The sequence below is a fragment of the Dasypus novemcinctus genome, chromosome 4 (assembly GCF_030445035.2).
Source record: "Dasypus novemcinctus isolate mDasNov1 chromosome 4, mDasNov1.1.hap2, whole genome shotgun sequence".
Taxonomy (NCBI): Eukaryota; Metazoa; Chordata; class Mammalia; order Cingulata; family Dasypodidae; genus Dasypus; species Dasypus novemcinctus.
Genome location: NC_080676.1, coordinates 102,131,754 through 102,156,388, shown reverse-complemented (window position 1 = coordinate 102,156,388; position 24,635 = coordinate 102,131,754). Strand labels below are relative to the sequence as shown.

Genomic DNA, 24,635 nt, shown 5'->3' with positions numbered 1-24,635 from the left:
TGGGAAGAAAGCCCAGCTTACTGATCTTACTGATGCCTTGATTTGGGTATTTTCATGGCCTCAAAGTGTAAGCTAAGAAATTCCATTAGTTAAGTCAATATATTTCATGGTATCTGCTTAAGCAGCCTAGGAAACTAAAACAGGAGGTATTATAATATGCATCAGGAACAAGGAGAACAGAGAAGAAATACCAGCACTACTTGGGGGATCTAGAGGAGGCTTAGTACGAGCATCCCAGGTAACTGATAAGGGTCATTCTATAGAGAGGGTACAACACATACCAAAGTGTGGAGGCGAAAAGCAGCTTGAATCTAAAACACTAGGTCCACAGGATGGAGGAAGAGAGTGGACTTACTGATCATTCTATTAATGAACTATTGAGATTAGTAATCAAAGAAAATATGGCATTGGTATGGATAAAGTGGCCATGGGGCTGCTGAGGGTAGGGAATGGGAGGAAGAGATGTGATGGGGGACATTTTTGGGACTTGGAGTTGTCCTGAGTGGTGCTGCAGGGACAGTTACTGGACATTGTATGTCCTCCCATGGCCCACTGGGTGGAATGTAGGAGAGTGTGGGCTATGGTGTGGACCATTGACCATGAGGTGCAGCAGTGCTCAGAGATGTATTCACCAGATGCAATGAATGTCTTATGATGATGGAGGAGGTTGTTGTTATGAGGGGGAGGAGTGGGGTGAGGGGGGTGGGGGATATATGGGGACCTCATATTTTTTTAATGTAACATTAAAAAATAAAGACAAAAAAATAAAAATAAAATAAAATAAAACACATCTCCACTTTGTTGCTCAGACTAGACCTGCTCAGTTGCCATGAATATTCCAGTCCCCAATCTTTCCCTGAGCACGAAAATTCTGGGGCTAGCATGAAGACAGGGGGACAGGGGAGCTTTCAGTGAGATGTATGGGTTTTCATTTCAGGAAACAGAATGACAAGCTGATGACGGGGCATTTTCCATTACCCCCTGGTGGTAGACAACATTCAGCATCTCATCCAAAATAATCCACTTGTTTTTGAAGAACCTGCATCAGCTTCTATCTAGGCTCCAAGTACAAGAACATCTAAGAAGAAATCTGGCTTAGATACAGAAGGATGGCTTCTTTCACCCCACCCACCAAGAGTCAGGATATGAGTCCTCAGAACTCTAATTTATGGTGTCTGGTCCTTGGGGCAACATGGACATCTGTGACACACCCCTGATTTATACATTGTCTGGACCAGCATACAAGAAGGGCTTGTGGTTAGCTAGTAAAACCAAAATTATGGAGGGAAAAGGATGGTATATGACTGACTTACCTGCACTCCCGGGCTTTCCAGTGACATTGTTTGGCGGTAAAGGTTTTCTTCGTGGGGGCTTAGGTGTAGGTGGCCAGAGTGGGCGGTGGGTCCTTGGGATTGTGGCTAAGAAATCATATTACAGATAAAGCTATCACAAGGATTCACAATGCTTAATTACAGTTTAAAAGATAAATTTTGGTAAGCAGCAGCTAGATAACAGATAATAGATTCCAAGGAAAACTGCATGAGTAATACATTTTGACAGCCCTCTAAATTAATATTATTAATAAACCCAGGGATAATGAACCATATTAATATATGGGAAATATACTCTCAAATTACAGATAAAAATATATAGGCTGTATACTAATTAGCTTTGTTAATTTCCTATGTAGACAGTATCATTTCCCAGCTTCATTATCCCCTTTGATTTTGCCTTTGATTTTGGAACTGCAATTTCTTATATCATTTTAGCTTTACTTTGTTATGCACATTATTTTTTCTTTTCTGGATGCTCTACTCTATCCCTCAATTCTATTATAATTAAATAGACACCTTCAGGCCTAAAATTATTACACCAAAGTAGCCCCAATGGCAGAAGTGACAAGCCTATGCCCCTGTTGAGCAGGGTCACCATGAATGGTTGTGGAGATGACATACCGCACAAGGGTACCTGGCCGGTGCGGTGTGAGTGGAAGTTGAAATTTAGAATTTACTCTGCTCCCCCTTTATGAGCCCTGGTGCAAAATTTCAGCTCAAGGGAAGGGCACATTTGTCTACCTGGTCTACCTAAAGTGCAGAAGCAACTTTCTATACTTCACATAAAGGCAGGTGAAGCTAGCGGTATCTGGAATAGTTCATCCTAATTCCCAATTTTTTGAAGTCATGTGTTATAGCTTAAAAAGTCATCTCTTTCTTTCCATAATGTATGTTGGTTATAAAATTTTTAGGTAAAATAGACAATATAAGAAAATCCCTTGTGGCTTTAAGTACTTCCTGGGATATTACTGCATGACTGTGGGGGGGTGGGGGGGCGCGGTGTATGTGTGTGTTGTGTGTTGAGATAGAATGTTGATCTGTAGCCCTGACTTAAATAAACCAAGATGGGTCCCACAATATCCTTTAAAAAGCCAAGTACATTATTCAATGCAAAGGTATTCTGAGTCACTTCATAATTTTGGCATATATGGAGTACGTTCTTAAATTAGGCACATAAATCATCGTAGGCAAAAGGATATTGGAATAAATTGCACAAGACCAAAATTTTAACATGACGTAAACTAGAATCCACAATGACTCTTAAGCATTTGTCCATTGCGGTCCCTCAAAACACTATAGAAAGTAATTATTAATATTAAATTTCTATTTTAATATTAATATTAATTAGGGGGTCTTTCTTAGTAATATTGAATTTGTCCACAGATCACTTTTCATTCTCCCAAAGGGTAACATTATGTAATATTTCTCTAACAATAATCCAAGTACTGTTAGCATGGTTCTGGCACTTTAAGGGCTGTGTAGCTGTGGCTGTTTTTGCTGCAACAAATGATACTGCAGTTAATGCTCAAGGTTCAGAGCTGACCTGCTGGAAGGGAGTCAGCACCTTGTTCCTTACCTGGTCTTTTTGTGGAGCGTGTTGAGTCCACTGACACATTTCTACTTGTACCCGATGGCTTGGTAATGTCTACAGGGATGAAAGGCTTGATCCCTATGAAATGGAATAAATGTGTTAGGCATTAAAACTTGCTAAAATTGTCAGTGATAATGGGATTCTTTACAGAGCAGGCACATGGTATTTTTGTGCACAAACATTTTAATTTGCTTCCACTGCCTGCATATACAAAAAAAATTCAAAACACTACATTAATTAATTGGTTGTGATAAGTACTCTGATGAGTTAGCCTTTGGTTGTGGACTTATCTTAATTTCCCATGATGTACCATCCTGTACTGCCCTCCAGGATTGTATTGTCTCATCAGTTGGGTTTTCATCTATGGTGATTAGCTTACCTTTTCCCAATATTCCTGGATACATTGTAGTTTTAAACAATGCCTACTTCCCCTAAAACATTTCCCTACTCCAATAAGACAGCCCTAGAAGTATGACGGGTTTAGGTTCATTCTTAATGAATTGACTTTAAAAACATTTCCAGAGAGATCTTGGCTGTGAGAATGGCTAGGCCCCAAATTGAATTTTACCTTTGAGATTTGTAAATTAGGCCTGGGTAGGCTTAGAACTCCAAATTACTGTTTGGAAGAAAACGATCTGAAAATTACTTTGTATGACATTTTGTTTCCTAAGTTACTTAAAACAGCCTGGCAGTTATTACTCAGTCATTAACCTAAAAACACATGCTTGGATTTTCATGGGTAACCTAGGGCAGAGGGAAACAATTTACATTTTGTCTTTTCATTATTATTTTTATTATTTTATATTATAAAATAATCTTCTAATGTGGATGGCATTCTTTTTTAAGAAAGAATGTAACTAGCCATTTTTAGACTCTAAAAAGTAAATATAACTTTAGATATAAAGGCTAATTCTAAAAAAGGACCATGCTCTGAGAATCTGACTATATTTTATATCAAAAACAACAACAGATCCTTTCATTAATATGCTAGTTTACATTAACAACTACTATGACAATGACCACCAAAACAATAATAGCAACAACTGTGTTTTGAGTGCTCATTGTGTTCTAGGGACTGTGAAGAACATTACATACTCAATCTCATTTAATGTGCAGGCAGAGATAGTGATTAAATAGTCAACAGCTGCTTTATGTGTCAAAAATTGGATATTTCCACATTAATTTATGAAATTTGAGGATGAACCTAATATTGTAACTCCAAACTTCTTGCTCTTTGAATAAGAGATACTATATAAAATCTTGGGAGTGGTTATAAAGAGCCATGGATTTTATCTTCATTTAAATAATAATTAGATAATATTTATTTGTGGTAGTAAAGTGTGTCTGGGGGAAATGGCTATTTTGTTGCAAATCCCACAGGCATGGTATAAAACCAAATGCCTCATTAGTCTTTTTCCTGGGCCTCACTGCCAGTGGTTATGGGACCAAGAAGTAGCCCATGAGGGTGGTGACTGTGAATTCCACAGAGGAAGGGAAGATACTTTCATTTGTGTCATTGGGATAACCTGGCTTGGCAAGATTTGATTTACTTCTATTTTTTTAAGGGTAAAAATTTTGTTATATATTCAGGCTAGTAGGCTGTGTTTTCAATAGATTCTTCTTTATAGCCTTTCTCCATACCTTCCTGCCCTTAGAAAACAAAGTATTTTGAGTGAACACATTGCAAGCTCCTTACATGTTCATTATCTCATTTGATCCTTACAACCTTTCTATATGGAAGATATCATCTGATGGATAGGAAACCAAGGCAGGGAGACATTAAGCAACCTACCCAAAGTCTCAAAGGTAGGAAATATTGAGATTCAGACTTACAGATGTCCATTCCAAAGCCTCTCTCTTAAGCACTCAGTGACATAGCACATAGTACTGTCTTCCTTCTGCTGTTTTCTTCTTTCTCTTTTCTCTTGGTCCCTTGGGTGGTTGAGGTGTCACCACTGTGTAAGGGCTAAATGGCCATGGTTAGCAAACATGTGTGGCCAGCCATGCCTCTGGTCTATGACACTCAGGCGATGGTATAAGGCAGAGAGCTTTCCTAGTCTGGCACATGCAGATCCACCAAGCACAGAAGTGTGTGGTCAGAGGGGCAAGTTGGAGATTGATGAGTCCTGGAGATGATCTAAAATTCTGAAGGGTTAACTTTATGAATTAGGCCAAAAATACAAATTCCCCTGCACTGTTTTCTGATAAAGGAAGAAATCGGCAAAAACTAGCTATTTCCATCAGCAGTACATGCAAAGATCATTAAGATCCTCTAATATAAATACACTAATAGAGTATCAGTTGCTAAACTGTGCTTTCTCCAGTCTTTAGAAATAGACAAAAACTGGCAGTATATGGAAGCATTGGGAAGGGCCTGTCAAAAAGCTGCTGTGAGGCTCAGTGGATAGAATGGTGAACTAGGGAAACAGAGCTCTAGTTCTGCCTTTGCCTTCACCTAACTGTGGTTTAGACATGTCAATCTAGAGATGGGGAAACCAATGAAGTGTGTGTAGTCCTGCATCAGAGATCAAATAAAGGTCGAATGTAGTATAGAGACAATAGGAAGAGGAAGGAAGAAGCCAAGCAGAGACATACTACAGAGAAAAAAAACCACAGGGATTGTCACCCAATCAACCAATCCGGCCCAGGCTTGACTTGAACTCCTTTTCTCTCAGGCAGAAATATCAACATACCTTCTAAAGGGCTGAATGGGCTCTGGAAACAACCAAAACTGGAGCCTCTGTATGAGCCCCCAACTACCATATGAGAATTCTCCAAGAATATCTGTGATTTATTGTTAAAAATGAACCATTAAAAAAAAAAGGAACAAAAATAGTCATTTGCACTTTTTAAACCATGGTAACAAAAACTTCGCAAACACATAAGACTGGGGATCAATTTTCAAATGTATTAGAGACTTCATTCCCTATGACCAAAAGAGGAGGTGTTTATGTCATGATTGGTTTCTGCAACTTTGTCCCCAAATCTTAATACCTGGCTAGAAAGCCAGGGTGGGTGAGCCAGCAGACTGGAAGATTTAGCTGTAGACTAGGAAAAACACATTCCTTACCTTGGAGGAGTCTGCGTTCTCTTGTCAAGTACACTCGGTGTGGGGGCAGTAAAGTGTGGTTTTCTCATTAAGATTTAGAGAAAGGAGTCTTGGGACTCAGGTAGTTACTGTATCTGACAGACTGCATGTGCCAAGGTGGTTTCAAAATTATACTTTGCTTGGCACATAATAGGCCTTCAATAAAAGTTGATTGAATGAAAGAACAGCTGCTCAGCTCAGCAGCTTTCTTCTTGGAGGAGAAAATGAGAGAGACTTTCTACCACAAGTGTTGGCAAACTTTTCTGTAAGGGTTCAGAGAGTAAACACTTTCAGCTTAGTGGGTCATACTGTTTCTTTAACAACTACTGAACTCTGTCGTTACGCTGTGAAAGCAAGCTGTGTTCCAATAAAACTTAATTTACAAAAACAGGCACTAAACCAGTTTTGGCCTGTGGACCCATAGTTTGCCAGCCTCTGATCTCTGCTCAAAGAGTTTCTAAAATGTAGAATATGTCATATAAGCTGAGGCACTTCTCTGTAAAACTTGAGAAAACAGAGTGCTGGAGAAACCACCCACCTAAAATCTCAACTTCTGTAGACTACTTTCTAACTTTGATTTGGAGGAATATTTATATACATATGTATCAAATACACATAAAGCAGGGAGAATCTGTAATGATGTCATGAAATAAGAATTTAAAACCTGGGCTCAAGATAGTTAAAATGATTCCTGAAAATCATAGCAAGATTTTTTATAAAAGTCCAAATAGTCAAGGTCCTCAATCATTTTTTTAAGTCTTCCAAGAGCACAACCTTTGATAACCTAAGACCATTAAGAATTTGTCCTATAAATCCTAAACACTTCTTTTAATGTGATTTTTTTAAGGAGGCACTAGAGATTAAACCCAGGACCTTGTACATATGAATCAGGCACTTAATCACTGAGCCACACCCACTCTGCTATCAATTGATTTAAAAAAAAAAATCTGGATGGAAAAACTCTAAGAAAAATTATAGGAAGTGGGTGAGATAATAAAGATAAATATTTTGTGCAAGATGCCAAAGTTAGATACGTGTTCAGTTGACACATGGTCTCTGTTTAAGACTAATTTGCTGAGAAGATAGAATGTGGATGTGACTCAACAAAGGCTGGAAATGAGTATGGGTAAGACAGCAAAAGTAGTTCAGACAAGAAAATAAATTTATGGCAATACCCGCATTGCTGTAAACAATGTAACAAAGTCAGATCAAAACTATGCAGAATCAAAGTAAGTTGTACTCATTTAAGTCTATCACCTGGAAAGCGAAGATTTAAAACAAATTTTTTCTTGAAATGTTTAAAAACATAATTTCCTAGGCTAATAGTTTGAGAGCTATTACATTTTCTTCTCATAATATTGTACATGGACTATGTCAACTGTAATTCCAATTTTTAAAATTTTTACTTCTTTTTTTCTGCCTTACGACTTGGCTAAAACCTCCCCTTCAAAAGATAAGGTGAGAATAAGACTCCTTATTGTGTTCTTGATCTTAGCCAGAAAACATTGAGTCTTTAACCATTAAGTATGACCTTAGCTACAGATTTTTCACAGATACCTTTTATCAGGGTAAGTAAATATACCTCCATTCCTAGTTTGCTAAGAGTTCTCATCATGAATGGATTTTGAATTTTGTCTATTTTTTTTTCATCTACTGAGATGATCAGATGATTTTCTCCTTTAATCTATTAATGTGGTGACTTACACCGGTTGGTTTCAATGTTGAAACCACCTTGCATTCCTGGAGTAATTTCCACTTGGAAGTGATATTTTATTGTGGTAGACATGGAGATGTGCCACCCAGATCTCCCTTCAAGGCTCTCACAGTGACTCTTACCCTTGAAGGAGTACACAGCTGAATGCTGTCTGCTGACCTCATTTCCTGTTCTGGGCAACTAGCTAGTCCTTCACTGAAAGGGCATCCCAGCAGACACAAAATAGAAAAGGGTAGAGATATAACAAATTTTGGTTGGGGGTGGAGGCGGAGTAAGAAAAGAGGAAACAGTGAGCTCAGTCTAGTCCTTCTGTGCCTATCGCCTCACTAATTTCAAGTTATAAACCATTAACTAATTTCAAGAAGCCCTGGTAGAAGATATCATACTGCCTTAGTTAAATTGTAGGAGTTTTCATTACAAAGTTGACTTCATTTACCCAAGAGGATAATATATGTCATTTTGCTGTATAATATGGCTCTAGAAAAAAAGTTTCTATTATTGATAAGCTAAAATTATAATAATGCTTTATCTTCCCTCTGAAAGATGATTAGCATTTTCCTAGTGAGAATCAATGCTTGATTATCTTGAAGGTTAATGGCTCTCAAGTTTGGTCATAGTGTTCTTTCACTCACTTTGTTGATATAGAAATACTTTCTTCTATTTTTACTCATACAACCTCCAGGGAATTACTCTGAATATTAAACAATTTTTACCTACGTTCACCAAAAAAGTTCTTAGAGAAGGTGGCTCTGTTTAGAGCCAAGTTATTTATGTCAGTCTGAAATATTCTTCTCTAATGTTTTCAAAAATAAACATTTGAAATTTTTATTTTGTAATAAATTATAGTTTTCATTTCCAACACTAGTATAAGAACTTTACAAACTGGTAAAAAAGAAAGTGAAGTATGAACTCAACAGCCTTGTAGAGATTAAAAATAACATTTATATTTCTGATAGGAGAAAAGGTAATAAATACATTTGCGATCATTATTTGTTCCCACTCCATTCCCTTTGAGCATTCCACTGGTTTTGGGTCTATTAGGTCTTGAGGTTGTCCTATTCAGAACTACAATGAAAGTGGGAAATAATTTAGACATTTAAAAACTTTGCAACCAAGGAAAATAAAACTCAGAGACATGGAAGTCATTTACTGGGCAGGAAAAAAATGATGGCTTATCAAAAATATTTTTCAAAATATAGAAACCACTGGTCTGATATAAAAATCATAGACTTGAATTTGGCAACAGGGACCTGAATCAGTACTCTAAGGCGAACACTGGGCTTCGATACTTGACTTAAAAAAATAACTGACAAGGAAATTTATCATTCTAAGCAGGTAATATTTTTGCTTCATTTATAAGCCTTAGATCCAACCTGAAATGGAATGGAAGATACATCAGTCCTATATATACTGAGGGACTCAAACCTGAAGTATATTTGTCAAGGCCTTAATTCATAAGCCATAGCTTGGTGATCCTTTTGCAGAAGTCTCTAGGAACAGATATTCCCTCACTGTATGTATGACTAGCAGAAGTCCACTGTTGGACATAGAGCTACATCGGAACAAGCTTAATTTATCTCCTGCTCTGTAAAGAGCCATAGAATTATGCAGAACTTTCAGAAATTACCTATTTTAATCTGTTTAGAAGACACTTTAAAGAAAAGCAACAGATCTATCGTGGTTGAGAGAGAAAGCACTGGAGCCAGACTACTTGGGTTTGAACCTTCTTTCTAGATCCTCTTATCACCTCAGCTTCCTCAATAATGTTAGCCATTATTGCTACTGTTGCATGATTTTGGAGAGATGTTTAATATAACTAGCCACACATTAAGCTCTCAACAGCTATTATTATACGAAAGTATAATAATAGTCACATGGAAATATGTTTGTTTGTAAGATATTTCTGTGCCTAATTAGCTTTAGGAGTTTGAGGATCACTTCAAAAAAAAATCCACAAAGCAAAGAATATACAAACATTTTTGTTTTTTCTTCCATGTGCCTGGAGAGATGCATATCAAGAACATTTGTTTATGAGCCATTTTCAATATTTATAACTTTAAGAAGACTTCTTAAAATCACAGAGAAAAAGAGCAGAAAACAATATCAAATTCTCTGGTCCTGCTTGTGTATATAGTGCAGGAGCAGTTTACATGGACTAAGTCAGCCCCTCCAGATTAATTTTTCCCTAAAAACATCCAATGAGAGAGATTCAACCTTTCTAAAATTTAGTAAATTTAAAATATTCCCCAATGTATAATTATAATTTTATTTTGGCTGTTTATAATCCATTAAATGTATTTTATTTATTAGGAATAAAGTAAAAATATTCTCCCAAAGCAAAAGCTTTTTTATATTGAGAGACAATCTTTACTTAAGAAACAAGTAGCATTTTAATATAAGTAGTATCATGCAATAGCTGCCTCTGTGCTATATTACTATCTCTATAATTGTCATAGAAAATTGAAAGTGTGTGTGTAATTTATGGATAAACACCATTTTAAAAATATTTTTATATCTACAGGTCCCTTTAATAAGTGTCCATAATGGTGTCTGAATCTGACTATCCTTAAAAACCTTGATCAAGTCTTGTCATTTCTCTCAATTTGTCAGTACATCTCTAATCGTCTTCAGAATTACAGTGTGTTGTTTATTGCAATTTAAGGTTATAAACCCTGCTGATGCATTTGGCTGTTTCACTACATTTCATGTCTTCCTGAGACCTGATGGTTATTTAGATCAACAGAGATAGAGCAACAACTTACCAGGTCTGATCTGTGGTTTGTCAGGTGTTCGGGGCCTCACAGGAGTAGTATACAATCTGTGTGGTGCTGAAACAGAGGAGACAGTTCATATTTAGTAACTGAGACCCCAAACCACACCAAATGGAGAGGTTTTAGAATCCTGGGGATCAACAACTTTTACACTCTGCATGAAAGTAGAAGGAATTTTCTTAAACCTCTAATTAATCACTAGAACACTCATGGTAAAGGAAAATAAAACCAGTGAAAATATTCATGACTGGAAAGTAAATGTGCACATAAGTAGAGTGAGGTAGGTCATTTGTAATGTGTGTTAAGAATTAGTCATCATTTAGTCCATATTTTATAAGAGCATTCATTTTTCCAGATGGTTGCTTAACATGGTAAACATTTAAGCCACCCATCTATGCATCCATCCACCCACCCACATCTCTCAATTAGGAGTCCCTGTGGAACATTATTTTGCCAAAGAAAACAAGCAACCTCAAAGACAAAAAAGAGAAACCATTTTATGTAGGGAAGATGAAAAGAGTAGGAATATGTGATCTCTATGAAACTGCCTCTGTTCCTAAGCCCTAAAATGAATAAATACACTTCGTGCCTTGAAGTTTTAGGAATGAGAGAAAATGACCTCTTGTGCCTTACCCACCAAGAGAGAGCAAGCAAGGAACGAGAATTCAGACACGAGTTCGTGCTGTCCTGTTACCTTCTGTTCCTGTTTTCCAGGGACAGGCAAACTGAAGATTCCTAATAAAGACTTGTTAAATGAATAATCATTGTAAGCAGGCAAGTTCTCGAGACAAACTATGCTAAAATATTTTTGCTTTCTAAAACCTAAGGTTTTAAAGTATATATCCGTCCTGGATTAGTCCACCTCATCCCTGCCCTTCTCTCCTCCCTTCAACACATACACTGTCTCCTGCCACCAACTTTCTTGGTAATGCTTTGGCTAACACTGGAAAAATTTTTTCTTTCAATTTTGTAAGTAGATTACATCGTTTCAATGATTTTTTTTCACATACTTGAGTGGTTTTTATATATAACCATAAATCAGCAATGTCTCTGCCTACCAAGTCAAAAGAAAAATACACCAGCAAAATACATTATAAAGAAGGTCATTTATGAGCTTCCAATGTAAAGATGTGATGTGAAGAATTTTGCCATATTTCAGGCCAAAAATAGCAGACTCATGCTGAAATACTCTATAAGTTTAGATTGGGCTTCCAAAGTGCAATAACCAGAATGGACAGAGGTACTGATGTTATAAAAAGTTAATTCACATAGCTGCTAAAATGCCTGATGATTTGCAAATGTTTTTCTTCATTTTTCTTTGGGAATGGTAGGATTCCCTGTCAACTTATTTCAGCTATTGTTGTAAATCCCTTCCAACATTAGATTGCTTTTGCTTAAAGTAATACAAGGGCCATTTTTCTTAATAGTCTCATTCTGGGACACATGTGAATTTTTAAATTTTGGTCAGAGAGAAATGCTGAGCCCTAAAATAATCAGTACTACTTTCATGATTTCAAAGCCATGGGATCACAGTTTTTGTTTAAGTTTTTTTTTTTTCCTACCAGTCTTTATTTAAATCTAGAAGGAACTTCTGATTAAAAAAAAAACAAAAAAACCTAAAGTTTACGTTTAGGCTGTGAATTACTCACCAAACAACATATGCCCTTAAGAAAATTGCTTTAGGATTTCAGTTTTAAACTAATAAAAAGACAATGTAGCTTTAATATAATGTAACAAAGTAACTATCTCTATATAGTTTTTGGTGGCCAATAATAAAAATAAATAATTTAAAAAGATAGCTTCATATCTAAATAACTTTATAGAAAGCTATTTTAAAAGATTATCACAAATACTGTATGAAGGCAACATAAAGAATAAACATACAGGAAATTCAGGAGAAAAATCTTGAGGGACCCACATCCCACTACGGGGAGAAAGAATGAGGCTGTATATAATTTTTCATGATAGGGGTTGGGGGCTAAAAGAAAAAATAATCAGAAAATCCCCCAAATGCTTCTAGCTAAGTGGATTTCTATCATGGTTTGAGATTAGGAAGATGAAGGAAAGAAGCTTGAACATTTGAGGATTTCAATTTGTAATGTTCCACTGGGACACTGTTTTAGAAGATACAGAAGCAAGGTGCCACCGTGGGTTCATGCTGTAGGTTCTGGGCACAAAGCTTCCTTGGAGTATTTGGGTCCCACAACTGAGGTCTTGGGGACCAAAAAGTCACTTGGGTTATGATATACACATGGGATACAGTAAGATCAAGAGGAATAATTTCCTCCCTAAAGCATCTCTCTCAAACTGTTGTGTGCTGTCTTGGGTTCTTCCCAATGCCTGAAGTTAAAAACAAAAACAAAAACCAACTGGTTGACCTCCTCTTCCTCAGAGCTCAGGCACACATTTATGAGAGCTGGAACAGAAGGTGGTCCTAGTGACACACAGCATGCCTTAATCAAAGTTAACTCACTACTCCCAATTAGGGTTCTTGGGCTACACCAGGTTGTGTATACTACTCTCATCTGTTAGCTTAGGTTTGTTCCTAGGATGTTATCTGTCATCTCATGCCAATGCATACTTAGTGAGCCCACTCTAAATAAAGATCCTTGGCACAATCCATAAAGTATGCATCCTAGGAAAACACAGTTTAGACTCAAACGAATTATCCTTAGCATATAAGGAAAAAATTAAAATCTATTACATAAATATACCAAGACAATTCATATAATGTTATGAGGTCCTAGATATGCATCCAATAAACTGTGAAACCCATATAGACAAAAAATACCTGATTTAGAAGGAATTTGATGTAAGTTCCCATATACACCAGTAATGGTGACACAATACTTACATTCCCATTGAGGTAAGAAAAAGCAAAAACAAGGAAAAAACAGGTCTTCAATCCTTTACTCCCAATTCTGAAGTTGTTAAATCTCTAAAAAGCTGAGATATTTTTTCTCATTTGGCAACAAAACCTGAACTTAATAAGGCCATTTATCTAATTGTAAGTAGTTATACATTTTGCTGCAAAAACAATATTTGATTATGAAAACCCAGCTATCTTCTATTGACCCATATGTTAAAGATATTTGTAAAAACATTTTTAAAAAATACAAAAATTGGGGGTGGGGGTTGGAATATGTACGGATGTAATATAATTGACCCATCTATTGCTAACTGTTGAAGCTGGTAATGGGTATGTGGAGGAAGGTGTCTTGTTCTTCTTCTTACTTCTGCGTATATTTTAAAATAAAAAGTTAAACCAAACAAACAAGTAAAACAAAAATTGGAAACTTTAAAGGAACTGTCCTAGAGCATGGAGTCTGTTCTCAGTCGTGTATACTTAGAATAATTACTGTCGAATGAAAAAATATATTCCTTAAAATTAGATTTTTTTTTTATATCCTTTTCTCTTATTATTTCAACTTCTCCCACCAACTCCCCTCACCTGAAACTGGGATAGATAATAGACAAACTAGATTTGTCTTCTAATTCTTTAAGATAAATTTTTTTTTGGTTTGGTTTGGTTTGGTTTTCCTATCACCTGATAGAGGTAGAAAAAGACCAAAAGGGGTCTTTCAGGAGGGAAAAAAGGGAAAACATTTAAGTATTGGAAAAACCACAATTGGTTAAAAATGCACTCAGTAATCAAGGGCTAAAGATAGTTCAATTGTTAGTTTCTAATACTTGTGATAGCTGTTATGGGGTTTAGGAACTAAAGAGAATTGAATTTTGATTTTAGACAGAAAACTGAAGTATTCTAACTATATTAATGACTTAAAATCATATTTTATAAATTTGAAAGAGGTTAAAATAAGTTCTTACAGCTCTAAAAGTATTAATTATTTAAAGGGTCCAATGGGACATGACACATTTGAAATAATCCATTGTCAATTATGACAACATGAATGGCTACAGTTTCCATCATAAATTTCTCAGGCAGTAAATACTTTGAGCTCAAAGTGAAATAATGTTTTCTAGGTATAATACAGCCACCTGAATAGTTCTCATAGGCACCTAGATGGATACTGTGAGTGCTATAACCCAAGTAGGAGAGAGAAGCATAAAACAGAAAGACAACTGAGCATGAAGATGAGATCAAGCTTTAAAGACATGAGTTTCCCTTCCCCAGGAAATCCCAGAGGAAAACTCCATGGATGGTCAAATATTAAGTGATCATATAGAAGATTTTTTATTGTTAATAGTTTCTTTTCTCAGCCACAGTACAAATGTAACTTGACAAGTAGAGAAGGTGGGGTAGAAGGAGGAAGGGAGAAGGAGAAAGGAGAAGGAAGAGGAGGGTGATGGGAAAAGAAGGAAGATAATAAAGATTCTTCTTTATCAGATGCAGAAAAAGGCAGAAGGAGGTCAAGCAAGAGGAAGAAAATGGGAGCTTTCATACTTAGCATCAAGTGGTCAATAATCCATTTAAAAGCCAAACTCTAATTGAAGAACTTGTCTTTACTATATGCAATTAATTTCATATTAAGTATTCAGATTTGGCTGCTGTCCTACACCTATGAAATGAAAAAATTCAAGTCATTCACTATGATGAGAAGTGACATTCTGAAAAGGAAATGTCTTTACTAATTAAAAACAAATAAGGTAACATTATGATCCAGAAGTGGGGAAATAGTTTTACCCTGAGTTGTCTTTGCTGATTCAGTTGTTCGTGGAATCTTAATCGTAAAGAACTCTTGGGTCGATTGGTCTGTTTCTGCTGGGGGTAAATACGGTAAATAACTGTCATTATGAACATGTCAAAAAAAAACACAAACAAACCCACACTTGTTTCTGTCCCATGCAATCATAAGAGGGTAAATTGCATTTAAAAATATGGCCAGCAATCATAATAATTCCAAAGTTAATGAAAAATAACTATCACTTATTATATTTGCTATCTCCTTGCACTATTATTTAATAATTAATGTAACGACCTCCAAAAGCACTTAGTTCAGGATAACTGTTTCATGATCCTGAACATGGGAGCTCCTACATGAATGCCTCCTGTCTTTAGGCATCATTGTCTATTTCTTGTCCCTATTTCATAAATTCCCCACATTATTGAGATGACTTGGAAAAGAAATAGATTATATGAAAATATATGTATTTATGCCATATAAGAAACATTTTTCAATTTTCCTATATGAAAATATGGACATAAGGACACATTTCTCCTGAAAAAAGAAAAAATAAGCATGGCAGTATTTTTACCTGAATATATTATCCTGAGATATTATCCTAAAATCATTACACCTTACACATATAGCAAATTAGACTGTTCAGATTACCACATACTGCATCCAGAAATACTTGGTGCAAATAATATATTACCATTTTTTTCTACCCTGCATTATTCTGCTCCCAAGAGAGATACTTGTGATGGTTGGCAAATGATGTAACTTGCTAAGAGACATTAAAAAAATAGAGTGGATGCTAGGTAATTACTCCATTCAGTAGTGGTTTTTGAAAAGGACTTTTGACTTCATCATCATGGATGATGTTGATTTTGCAGGCCTAGGCTGGAATAATAAGTATTTGGTAATTAACATGTATTTGCTCATTAAATTTTAATTCTTCCCTTAGAAAAGGAAAGCATTTGAAAATATGATCAATAACTTCATTTCAGCAGACATACACAAAAGATGGCTTTATTTGAAAAGGGCTGAAGGGAAGAAAATAAGGCCACTGATTTAACATTGCCATGTGGGGTGATGTATCATGGAGAGGGCACTGGAGCCAACAAACACAAGACAGGACTCGTGTTTTCCAGTTCATTTTCAGCCAAGAGTCAGGCAAACTGGGGTTTCCCATAAAGTGAATATGTTCTTGCTGAGTTCTTCAAAAGCATGACCAGTTCATCCCAGCCAGCCTTTCTGATTCATCCATTCTTGTTCTCTAGGCTGCCCACATGTTCCTCAGATTAGTCCAGCTGCCATTCTCAGTCCTTTGCAGGTGCCCCTTTCCCATTCTGTTCCCTTCACCTGAAAGTCCCTTTCATATCTTTGACTCTTCCACTCTCATTACGACTTGAAGACCCTGTGCAATGTTACCTCCTTTGTGTAGCCTTCCCTGATGCCTCCTGGTACTTTGCTTGTTCAGCATGCTGCTTATTTCTCTATTACACTAATACAATGTGTAATACATGGGCTTAAGTCTAGGAGCTGTGGTGATTATGTGTGTGGGTTCTAATTCTGGCTCTGATACTTTGCCCAAATCTTCAAACATTTCTAAACCTGAGTTTTTAAATTTGTAATTAGGGCAAATAATGGAATGTGTCCCCATGGAATTATCATGAAATTTTTAAAAAATTACATGTAGTACATGGGCAGATACAGAAGCACTGTTGCCACTAAATCCAGTTCTCATGGGGAGGTTTTCAGAGTAAGGAGCGTACTTTCAACAATTTTTTTTTCTAATTCCCATCGCTTAGCATCACACTTGGTACCCCACAAGAGCTCAATATATATTATATGATTATTTTTTCCCCCAAATGCACTTTGAAAGCAACAAAAAAGCATAACATTGAAGCACTCTAGGAAAAATGTTCTCTATAGAACACTTGAGATTTCATCAAACTGTTAAAAATGCTCTCATTTTATATTGAAAAATATTTTTATAGAAGAACAAATATACAGTCATATAAAGAATCAAATGACATGGTTGTGTGTGTGTGTGTTTTTTTTTAAATAATAGTAAAAAGAGACCTTCTATTTTTTGGAAACAACCCATGAATACAATGTACCTATGGTTATTTTAAGGGAAATCCCTGAAAGGTAGTTCTTCACTGGACTAGAACCTCACAACAAAAATTTACCCAGAGTGGTTTGTAGTTCCTCTTGACTGGGACTTGGTGAAATCATAGGTATAAAAGGGATGCCTCGTGTCTCTAAAGGAGCTGCAAAAAAAAAGTACCAGGACTGTAAATAGCTAGACTCAAATGCCTGCATGAGACCAGAACTCTATTACAGGAGATGCCTTCATATGAACTTGAAAAAGGAAAACATTAAATGAGTCATGGAGAAAAAATTAAGTGCACACAGAACTTTCAGAAAAATGACTGTGGAATATTAGAATAATGGTTCTCAACTGCTTTTCCACCAGAACACGTAATAAATGACTTTCTTTGTTTGATACCCTCCATGAGTATCCCCAGCTAAGATGGGGTGTGGGCCAGCCATGATCCCTCCCCCTCTCTCCCATCCAAGAGGGCATGGAGGATTGCAAACCGAGTGAGAATACCATTATTGTAGGGATAACCTTCTTGGTTCTGCCAAGTATATTTTTAAAAATAAATCATTGGCAAATTTCAGTATTTTAACCAGTATTAAAAATAATTACTAGCAGCACCTTTCACAACTTGTAACATGCTGGTGTGTCGTAACACACAGCTGAGAACCACTAAACCAGCATAACATGTTAACTAGATGGGCAGGAGGAGGGTGGAGTCATTTGGAACATGGAGCTCAAATGAGGTAGGTGAGGATGGACTCAGTAATCAGATGTATGAAGCTGGCCAGTAAAAAAAGTGAAAAGAAAGGAAAGAAAATGAAATGATGAAATGGATTGAAAAGAGATGATATTTCAACATTATCATGTGAGAAAGACCTACAATCTTGATTGTAACAAAAAAAAAAATACAAACATAAGAATTGGTCAATATGGGGAAACCATTACCTATTGTTGTCTTTGGTGGGTCAATTCTAAAGGTAACAGGCTGCAGAACTATGCCAAAAGCAAACCGAAGAATTATATTTATGTGAATTACTGCCTAATGAAGTTAAAAGAGTTTCTGCATTTCTAGATGCTGTGATGCAAACATTTATACATTTTCTAAGAACCATTTTAATATGAAAAAATTTCACATCCTAGTTGCTACCGGGAACTTAGTTTAGCTAAATTAGTCATTCACTATCTCTTTGAGGAAAATTTTTGAGCAGATACTCATATATTTCACTTAAAACTATACCTACAATTGTAATGATCACTTACTAGCTCCATTAACATTTTAAAAGAAGATAAACACCATTAGCTCAGTTAATGATTATGTTGTACACTGTTAGCATGATTTCTTACTCAAAAAAATACTTTCAGGCAAGTAAATTATACATTATTTCCTTCAGGTTAACCAGAAAAATTATTTTCAGCCAGATTGCATGATTAAACTCACCAGAAAGAAATCTATATTATTTATCCATAAATTTCTCCCAATGTCTTTTACATCACATTAAAATATATATTTATCTGAAGAATATCTTTTGAAAATTACATTTCCTAACTTGGAAAAGAAAATAATTCATTTACCAGGTTCACTCTGAGAGACCTCGGGATCTGGTTTATGGGGAAGTAGCACCTCTTTTGGAACTGAAAGAAAAAGCCCAGATTATACACCACTGTATACACCAACTGTCATGCCTGGAATGAAACTTAACCTTCAAATACAAAAGCCAGAAAATATTAATGAAACAGAGGTATTTTCGTGATGATTAGTAAATCTGAGAAGATGACGGTTCTTTTCAAAATGGAAATACATCACAGCATAGGAGAGTTCTGATGGCAGTAAAACAGAAACAAAGTTGCTCACAGTTGATTTTGAAGCCTCCCTTGAGGGGGAATAGAAAAGGAAAATAGCCAATGTAATTAAACACAAGAGGGCAGGTCTTTGATTTCAAACCAGAGGTTTACTTTTTGCCTTAAGTGGTTAGCTGCTGTTTATTATTCAAGCTAAAATTTCTCTGATAGCAGCATGAAATGTATTATCTTAGATAAAATGCATAAATGGCCTGCAAAAGATGTGTGTGTAAGGGAAACAGTAAGAAAGGTGGAAGTCTGGAGTATCTAAGAAGAGGACCAGCCTTCATTCTAAAAGGCACTAACAGTTATCATGGGGAGAAAATAAAGTGAAAGGAATCATCCACTCATTAAAAGATAACCCATGTAAGTTCATGAGAGTGCTTGTGACATTGTAAATGCTAGATAATTGCTAGCTGTCATCATCTTTGTTGTCCTTGTGGTGGGCTTTCAGTATTTTAGGTAAAGGGGCTGCATGAGAATATGGAAACAAAACAAAAATGTCAGCTAAATGGAATAACCATATCCAGTCCCTGATACATAGTATATTTTTAATGGGTGTGGCCAGTTTCACTTTGGCAAAATAAGACAGTAGGCTGGGAACTTGACACCTTATTCCCATTGGCACAATTACCCAGGTGAGATGCCAATTCTCAATATCACATTTCTATGGCAAAATCTTCTTCCAGGAGAGTGGTATTTCTCCAATGTGTAAACTGTTTTCCACAAGGAGATCTTTTTCAGCCCTACTCATTTAGTTAAAGATATTCCTAAAAAATTGAATATTTCATAAATACCAGAGTCACTTTGGAAGCCAGTGTAATTTCCTTGCATATTACATTATGCTAGAAAATAAGTAGGAACTCTGCCTCAGAAGAAACATGAAGAAAACTTTTACCATCAGGTAAACAAGCACTACTTTACCACTAATGTAGAAAAAGGTTATTAAAAATGGAGATTCTGGGACGTGGACTTGGCCCAATGGCTGGGGCATCCGCCTACCACATGGGAGAGAAATAAAAAATAAAAAAATAAAGAAAAGCCAGGCTTTGGGGAAAAAAAAATGGAGATTTTCTTTTTATTGTTTTTGAGGATCATATTTAACTTGTATACCACATCTGATCTTACACTAGACCACTAAATACCAGCTCAATTACAGTTGGGGAATTTGTTACTTTACATATAAACTCGACTCAGAACTTATATGAATTAAAAAGTAACATCAAGGGAACTTGAAAGTCAAGATTTTTTTTTTTAAGGGAAGGACAACTTCAAAAAAAATCAGCAGTCAGTAAAGTTAGAGAAATGCCACCAGAATAGTGAATTGTTTCACTTTTGCCATTTAGTGTTTTGGGGTATTCAAATGGTAAAATATGAGGAATTTGCAGTTGTAAATCAAATGTTTATCTAAAGGCTGAAGGAGAAGGCCCTTTGATTTAGCTCTGCAAAGGTCAAGAACATAAAAAGCAGCCTGTAGTTTATACATACACTAATTAGACATAGTGCCAGACAATACAAAGAGGAGTTAGAATTAAGGAAAGGAGAAGCTGAGAAAAGATGTGCTACTAGTAAACCCATCCTACTATAAATACATTACTTCCTGCTAGCTTTAGGTTACTGACGGATTTAGGCTACGGTAATGTGGATTCTTGCTGTTGCAATTGGCAATTTCTTCTTAACTGTTAAGTGTTGATTTAATAAACTTCCATAGCAGACTTTCTAAGCAGGTGAAATCAGTGGAAAGGAAAAAAATAGAAATATTCACAGGAAAGAAAGAGGAATCATTCTCCCTCTTGGTCAATTTTGCTCTAAGAAATGCAAATTTTGTTGATTTTTCCCACCCATATGATATTCCTCTGTATATTACATTGCACAGGAGCCTGAGCACAGAAACCTTGCTTTTCTAGATTGCGAGAAACCCATCAATGTAGACAATGATGATTTATTTGAGAAGGCAGCTTTGATTTCCTTATAAGAATTTTTACCATAGTTATATTTTAGACTCAGTTATAATTATATTGTCTTTTTGAATAAAGGATACATTCCAAAGAAAAATTCAACTAAGAAAATTATGAATGGACAGTGTCAAAAATGGGCAAATATAAATGAATGTGTACAAATTGTTTTGCCAGAATAGATGACTTAACGTGTTATTCTTTTATAAAGATGGTAGAATATAAAATCTGCTGTAGGTTCACCTCCACAATAGAGTGCAGAGACTAATTTACTTAGAAAAGTAGTGAATGTGGACATACACACCCTTTTCACCTCAAGATTCTCAATTCTTTTATTCTACCTTTGCATATTTAGGTCCAGTCTGAGAGGAAGCCAAGCTTCCAGCCCTTTCCTAAACCACTTTTGACTCCTCTGAGGCCTTTTATTTTCCATTGTTCTTGTTATGTTATATTTTCTCCATTAATCCATATTTCAGTTTCTTCATTAATCCCTTTGCTTTCCCAAGCATCCTAAAATATCCTAAAAAAAATAGTAATTCCCTTGATATGGCAACCCTTTCAATTCATCCTATTTTTGTACTCATTCTTTTAATTAAAAGATATTATATTTGCTTCTGCTTGCTGGTCTCTCAGTTGTATCATCTTCATCCACTGGGGTCTGGCTTCCACTTCACACATCTCCTGAAACCACGGATCCACAGTCGCTTATCCAAAGTTCTGAAATCCAAAAACCTTTGAAAACTGAAAGTATATTTCTTTACATATTCGACAGTAATATATGATTAGAATCGACATAAGGTTATTTGTAGTTTTTTTTTTCATCCAGCTTAGTATGACTATTCATGCTTCTCATTTGCAGACATATTGACATTTTTGTAATCAATATTATATGTACAGTTTACCTTTTGAAAATGCTGAATTTCTGAAGCATTTGACCCAAAGGGTTTCAGATATGCAATTGCATATCTGCACTGTCAAGTCCCCCCGTTATTCTGATCCCTCCACACCTCACTGCTACCAACTACCCTTCCTTTCTCAAGACCCTTTCCTCCCTCATCTCTCAGGACTCATCTTTCCTGGTCTTCTACCTTTTTGACAGTCTTGATCTCCTACTTTCTATTTTCTCAGTCTATGTTTTCTCCTGGATGATGTCATCCTCTCACAAGAACCACTTATTGATGTTCATAAATAATTCCCAAATCTATATCCCAAATCCTGACTTCTATTTAGAAATCCAGAAATACATTTTCAACCACCAGTAATTAGAAATTGCCACCTGACCGTCCTTCTGACCTTTCAAATACAACATATTCAAACTCAAGTCTTTATTCTTTCCTCCATTTTCTTGTTTTAGTTAATGACATAATATTTCACTACTTGCCCAAGCAAGAAAAGACAGCATCATTGCAGCCTTCTCTTCATGAAAGTTGTAATTCTCTAGGTCCTAATAACCACCTCCAAAATGCATGCCATCACTATTTTCTTATTTCTCCTCCTACTGCTATTCCATCTCTCATAATCACCCTGCTACAGTATTGCAAAACCTCTTAAGTAATTCCTCGCCACCAGTTTTTCTTTTTGCCAATTTATCTTCTGGGTTTTTTATTGCAACTATTTTTCTAAAATACAGATCCAGTTATATCACACCAATGACTAAAAAAAGGAAATCATGCACAATTTTTTTATTCCCCCCTTGCATCTTGCTTGCAATCTGCTCTCTGCGTTCATTCGCTGTGCATTCTTCTGTGTGTCTGTATTTACTTTTTATTTATCGCCCCCCTCCCCTCACGGCTTGCTTGCTGTTTTGCTTTCTGTGTCCATTTGCTGCACACTCTTCTGTGTTTTTTACTTGTCTCCCCCTTTTTTGTTGTTGTTGTGTCACCTTGCTGAGTCTGCCCTGTGGGCCAGCTGGCTTTCCGTGGCGCGTGGGCGAGCCTGCCTTCACAAGAATGCCCAGGGATGTGAACCTAGGGCCTCCCATATAGTAGAATGGTAGATGGGAGCTCAATTGATTGAGCCACAGCTACTTCCCAATCACGTACAATTTTAATGTCTTCTCATAGAAAAAGTTTCAAAGTCCTTAGACTGATTTTAAAAGCTCTCAAGGATTTGAGCCCAACTGACTTTTCAAGCCTTCATTGGCCAGTGATTTCACCCATGTGGCCAGCAATTCAGTCACTCTGATATCTTGCTGCTTCTCAGACACACTGGGCACTTTTGTATACCTGTATCTTTGATTCTTCACAAATCATCAATAGCTATAAACTAGTTATCTCTTAAAATCCATCTCAAAGCTATTTTCCTTGATGATGTCTTTTCCAAATCATATATTTAGAATTTATTACTTTCCTACCTGTATTTAATTAAATTTTGTTTATATCACTATTCCACCAATCACTGAGATTTGCCTCATTTAGTAGTTATTTACATTGTATTTCTCCACTGCACCATGTTTGATGGCAGAAATCATGTCTAATTCTTTATAATCCTACAACACTAAAGCCAGAAATAGGCATGTAAAAGACAATCAACAAATATGTGTTGAACTTGAATATGTGTTGCTGCATTTTTGGAAAGCAAATCTGGAAAAGGTAAGCACTTCTAATAAACTAGCACAGAGCATTATTGAACAGCATTTTAGTAACTCATATGGGCCTCTTTGGGGAGTAGTAAAACCCTGTTAAAATCTACCTTATTAAAACCATTTTTACAATGGATATTCTATGCTAAATATTAAGAAATGTTTTATTATGCACATCAATGTCACAGGTGAACCTCATGAGGCTTTGAGGAAGAGAAGCAGGTGTTAAGTCACTAAAAACTTTGGGGAAAGCATATTGATACTTGATATGCCATCAAGCACATTAGCAAACTGCTGGTAACTCCTGACTTGAAGACTTTCATGTGAAGAAAGTATCTTCCCTCACTTATCTTAACAAATTGTAAAATTATATAATGCATCCTTCCAGAAAAAAAATAAGAAGCTTTAAGAAGAAATGACAAAATACCTAGAAGATGATAATGACCATGAAGCATTGTTGAGTGGTGACGATAACAGTATGATAAAGTAATATTTCTCTACTCTGTCCATTCCAAACCCCTGTTTTGATAAAAATAAAAAATGGGAGGAATCATTACCTATCGTGGTCTTGGCTTTCTCAATTCTAATTGTATTGTCTTCCAAGACTGCATTGGAAAAAAAAAAACCACATTCATTAGATGGACATCAACTTTCAGGTCTCTCCCTACTTTAGAAAAAAAACTAAAAACTAAAAAAAAACCTGGCAATATTTTAAAGCATGTATTCCAAGCAAATGATTGTCTTAATAACTCAATTCTCATTTTAAACAATAGGCCCCAATTTTTGGAAACATTCAGAATTAAACACTCAATTCATAAGTAACTCACAAAATAAGGTCATTTAATGAAAACATGAAAACTAGCTACGAAAATGCTGAATGAAACATGTGATGGCAAATAAGAACTTACCAAAGAGAGGTAGATACATAGAACATGTGGGAGGATTGGTTAGCTTGCTGATATCATGGTTTTCTTCCTGGTTCACTCCCAGAGACTAAAGTCTACCCAAATGCCTGAGGACCAGAAGG

The 24,635-nt window shown here is 36.0% G+C and overlaps 1 protein-coding gene across 50 annotated transcripts in view; it reads right to left on the bottom strand.

The window, feature by feature from the left end:
* ABI3BP (ABI family member 3 binding protein) overlaps positions 1 to 24,635 on the bottom strand; it is a 258,238-nt gene that overhangs the window by 34,867 nt on the left and 198,736 nt on the right. For 25 of the 50 annotated variants that reach the window (XM_058295933.1, XM_058295943.2, XM_058295944.2 and 22 more), the window contains 8 exons: positions 24,166 to 24,213; positions 18,806 to 18,865; positions 18,179 to 18,226; positions 17,319 to 17,399; positions 15,144 to 15,221; positions 10,490 to 10,555; positions 2,911 to 3,003; positions 1,314 to 1,418 (listed from right to left, as the gene is read on the bottom strand). In XM_058295933.1, coding sequence (XP_058151916.1) covers positions 1,314 to 1,418; positions 2,911 to 3,003; positions 10,490 to 10,555; positions 15,144 to 15,221; positions 17,319 to 17,399; positions 18,179 to 18,226; positions 18,806 to 18,865; positions 24,166 to 24,213 — 579 coding nt within the window. The remainder of the gene's footprint in view (positions 1 to 1,313; positions 1,419 to 2,910; positions 3,004 to 10,489; positions 10,556 to 15,143; positions 15,222 to 17,318; positions 17,400 to 18,178; positions 18,227 to 18,805; positions 18,866 to 24,165; positions 24,214 to 24,635) is intronic. The other 25 variants (XM_058295957.1, XM_058295936.2, XM_058295953.2 and 22 more) reach the window with 6 other exon arrangements.